Below are 3,118 nucleotides of genomic sequence, written 5' to 3'. Positions count from 1 at the left end.
GAATACTCAGGTGGGTATTGGGGGATCCGACAGCAATTAAGTCGGTTGGGTGTTGGTCCATTACTCAATGCACCAACACCCAACCAACGAAAGTACTCATTTGGGCCCCTCGCACCTCTTAGTGCTAGCTCACGGGAGGGGTGCCCTGATGGCCGTTATGTCTTATTTCACCAGCTCGGCCCGCCCGAAAAGGAAAATGAGATGGGATGCTGATCAAATCTTGTCTTGCAATGCACGTGGGTGTGGCGTGTCTAGTTAAGTCTGAGGGCCGTATGTCATGCCATAATCATTTCGGTTGCTTAATTTCTTTAATACCGTACGTATCACATTATGACACTGAAAGTTGGTCTCAGACTTCGTGAATGCAATGCCCGTGTAGTCTGCACACCTTTGCTTGAGTTGAGAGCAGTGCTGATCTTGCGTTGGGCATTTTTCACCTTTGCAGTATATGAAATGAAGGGTTGATCATTGGGGTCGCTTTTGCCTTGGAGACGTAATCTGTTGGTCTACACAGGATGAAAGTAGTCGAAAGAGATTTGTGCGCAGTCAGAAATACCTGATTCACTGCTATAAGATTGAAGGTAAACTCCCACAATACATTGGAACGAATTAAATGCTCATGTTGCTGACCCCCCATTTCCTTCTATAAAAGAATTCATGGCTCTCGTTTGAATGTCCACATCGGCATTCCCGGAACAGGGCTCTAAAAGTTCCTGGTCACCATTTCCTTTCTAGCTTCGGACCAGAGCAACTCATGGAAACCACATTCCGTCGCATGCAATTCGTAAACCGAAAACTGGATATTGCCACATAGAAACAGTAACATGTCTCCATGTTCAGTTGGGGTAGAGCCCGTGTCGTTGTAAATCATAAATGCACACATGTGCCATGAGTACGATCAGGCCTATGCCGCTTTTGCTTCTAACAGCTTGCCTTGGTCAACGTATCTTTCGACAAGAGAGAAGCATTCCTCGGTTGTGCTTCCAACAAGCATCGCCTCACAGAGCTTGTCGTGAGCCTCAGCATGCTCCCGGAGTAATTGCACAGACTCAATAAGTCCCCACCTCACAATTCCTTTCATTGTAGCTTCCCTCACCTTTGTTTCTCCATAACACCTCCTTATACCCCTTGACACATCTGCCATATCCTCTGCACCACCCTCACTCGTCCCATACTTTAAGACTTCGCCAGCAATACCAGCCATACCCACTGCAGAGACACGATGAGCATCTCCCGATGCTCCACATGCACTGAACCGAACACCTGGAGCTTCGTTTTTTTCTTGAAGAACTGCTCGTGGGCTTGGCAACGAATATCCTTCAATATCAAACCCCAGCAAGAAACCGACAAGAAAATGTCCGGCCTCATGACATGCGACTCTCTTTCTATTCTGCACGGCGAGGGACATCGCTCGGCCAAGCATTCCTCCTAGGGAAAGAGAGTCGACAGCCCATATTGTCAGGAGTACACCGGCAATAGCGGCCAGTGGACCTTCCAGTGACGGGCCGGGGGTAATGAGAGGGAACACGACAATAGAAAGAACAAAAAAGCCAACCACTGCAGCAAAGGCGGCGTCATCGCGAGTGTCCTTTGATATGAAGGTCTTGAGATCTATTCCCTGTCTTTCGAGTTCGTAGAGACCAACCATTCGGCGTGGGAATTGTGTTCCGCGCCCAAACGCTGACGTAGAAACTCCTTTTTTTGATGGGGCAACCTTTTCATCCAAACCAGCAGTTTTCTGGCTGCACAGTGGTGTCTTTGATGGAAAATAAGAAAAGGACGTTTGTCGCTTACATGCGCTTTTCTTCAAAGACACGAACGATGATTTGAAGGTTATTGTGATTGACGGGACAAAAGTGGTCGCCATGATGAAAGGTGCGCAGCTGCAGTGCGAAGGGTTACGTTTGAGCAAGAGACTGCAAGCATCAAGAACTCAGCTCGGTGGTTTCAGTCCGTCAACATCAAGGCGACACGAAACGTCAGGAAGCGGTACGTCGTAAATACTTTAACGGGGCGTCCTAAGATGTTCGTTTAGACAAGGTCACATCGATTGTGGTCCGGAACCGACTCAGTGGTGCAAATTTTGGATATTTTTCAACTCGCCGCTTGTTGGTAAACTTGTGGTGCTTGATGGAGCTTGATGGAACTTGCCACTTCCTTGCCGCTTCCTTGCGTCTCATAGGCCAATACGGTAGTACTCGGAGATGCATGCACTATGTGATATTTTTCGAAATGCATTTTAGTGGTTGCATCCTTCTCCCTGCCCGCCTCCACCACTCTCATACTAGTACACCCAGTTATGGCAAATAGTGTCATCATAAAATTAGAGTCATTCAGGAAATACTGTCACGTACAGTATATTGTGTGAGGTCGAAAATATAAAACAGTTCGTAAAATACTGTCACTCTCATCGCAAAAACAATCAATAGAGAGTTTACGAAGCAGCAATTCTACGAAAATTCTCGTTAAAAAACCAGGATTCAAGACAGGTGTCTCAAAGAAACGGGATTTGCCCCCGGATGCAGTTTCAGATATTCGTTCTTTCGCCTCCTTAACGAAATTAAAAATAAGTAGGACTGGGGCACCCCCCCACAAGAGCCAATTTGTATTCTGTATTTGGCGCGATGTGAACGACTTTCGGCGCTGACATATGGAATTCCGCCTTCCTCCTCCCGCACCTTCACTACCTTCCCACATTCACTTACGGCCCCCCACACACCCCCACATCCCTCCCCAACCCTCAACCCTGACAAAAAACCCACTAGACCATGGCATCACTGCTTCCGTCACCCCAGCATCTAGTGCCTGCTCCTCCCTCAACGACAGCCGGTATCCCTTCCCCCTCCCCCGCATCAAATGGGGACTCAAACACCCCTTCCGCTGCCCCTCCCATCCTGCCAAACCCTTCTGGGACCTGCCTCAGTCCACCATCAAAGCCTCTGCAACCGTCCCAAGTACAACCACGCGCTTGGCGTTTTAGATTCACCGAAGCGGCAGACGTGCACCTCTTGAAGGCTGTTTCTTGCGCGGGAGCGCATACTGCTCCTTGGGGCCGTAAAGGTGCCCTCTTTGAAGAGGCTCATGCAACCTTTCTACAAACGGCCCCAAGATCTGTTGT

At 48.6% G+C, this 3,118-nt stretch overlaps 1 protein-coding gene; it reads right to left on the bottom strand.

Moving 5' to 3' along the window:
• Nucleotides 1-289: 289 nt before the first annotated feature.
• CHC_T00006195001 (hypothetical protein) lies at nt 290-1,867 on the bottom strand. XM_005718606.1 is given in 2 exon segments: nt 290-904; nt 905-1,867. 1 exon segment carries the CDS (start codon nt 1,865-1,867, stop codon nt 905-907), a length of 963 nt encoding a protein of 320 aa, XP_005718663.1. The 3' UTR covers nt 290-904.
• Nucleotides 1,868-3,118: the final 1,251 nt, after the last annotated feature.

This window comes from Chondrus crispus, genomic scaffold (assembly GCF_000350225.1).
Source record: "Chondrus crispus Stackhouse genomic scaffold, scaffold_38, whole genome shotgun sequence".
Classification (NCBI taxonomy): Eukaryota; Rhodophyta; class Florideophyceae; order Gigartinales; family Gigartinaceae; genus Chondrus; species Chondrus crispus.
Note: the sequence above shows the minus strand (reverse complement) of the source record. Positions and strands in the feature narration are given on the sequence as shown.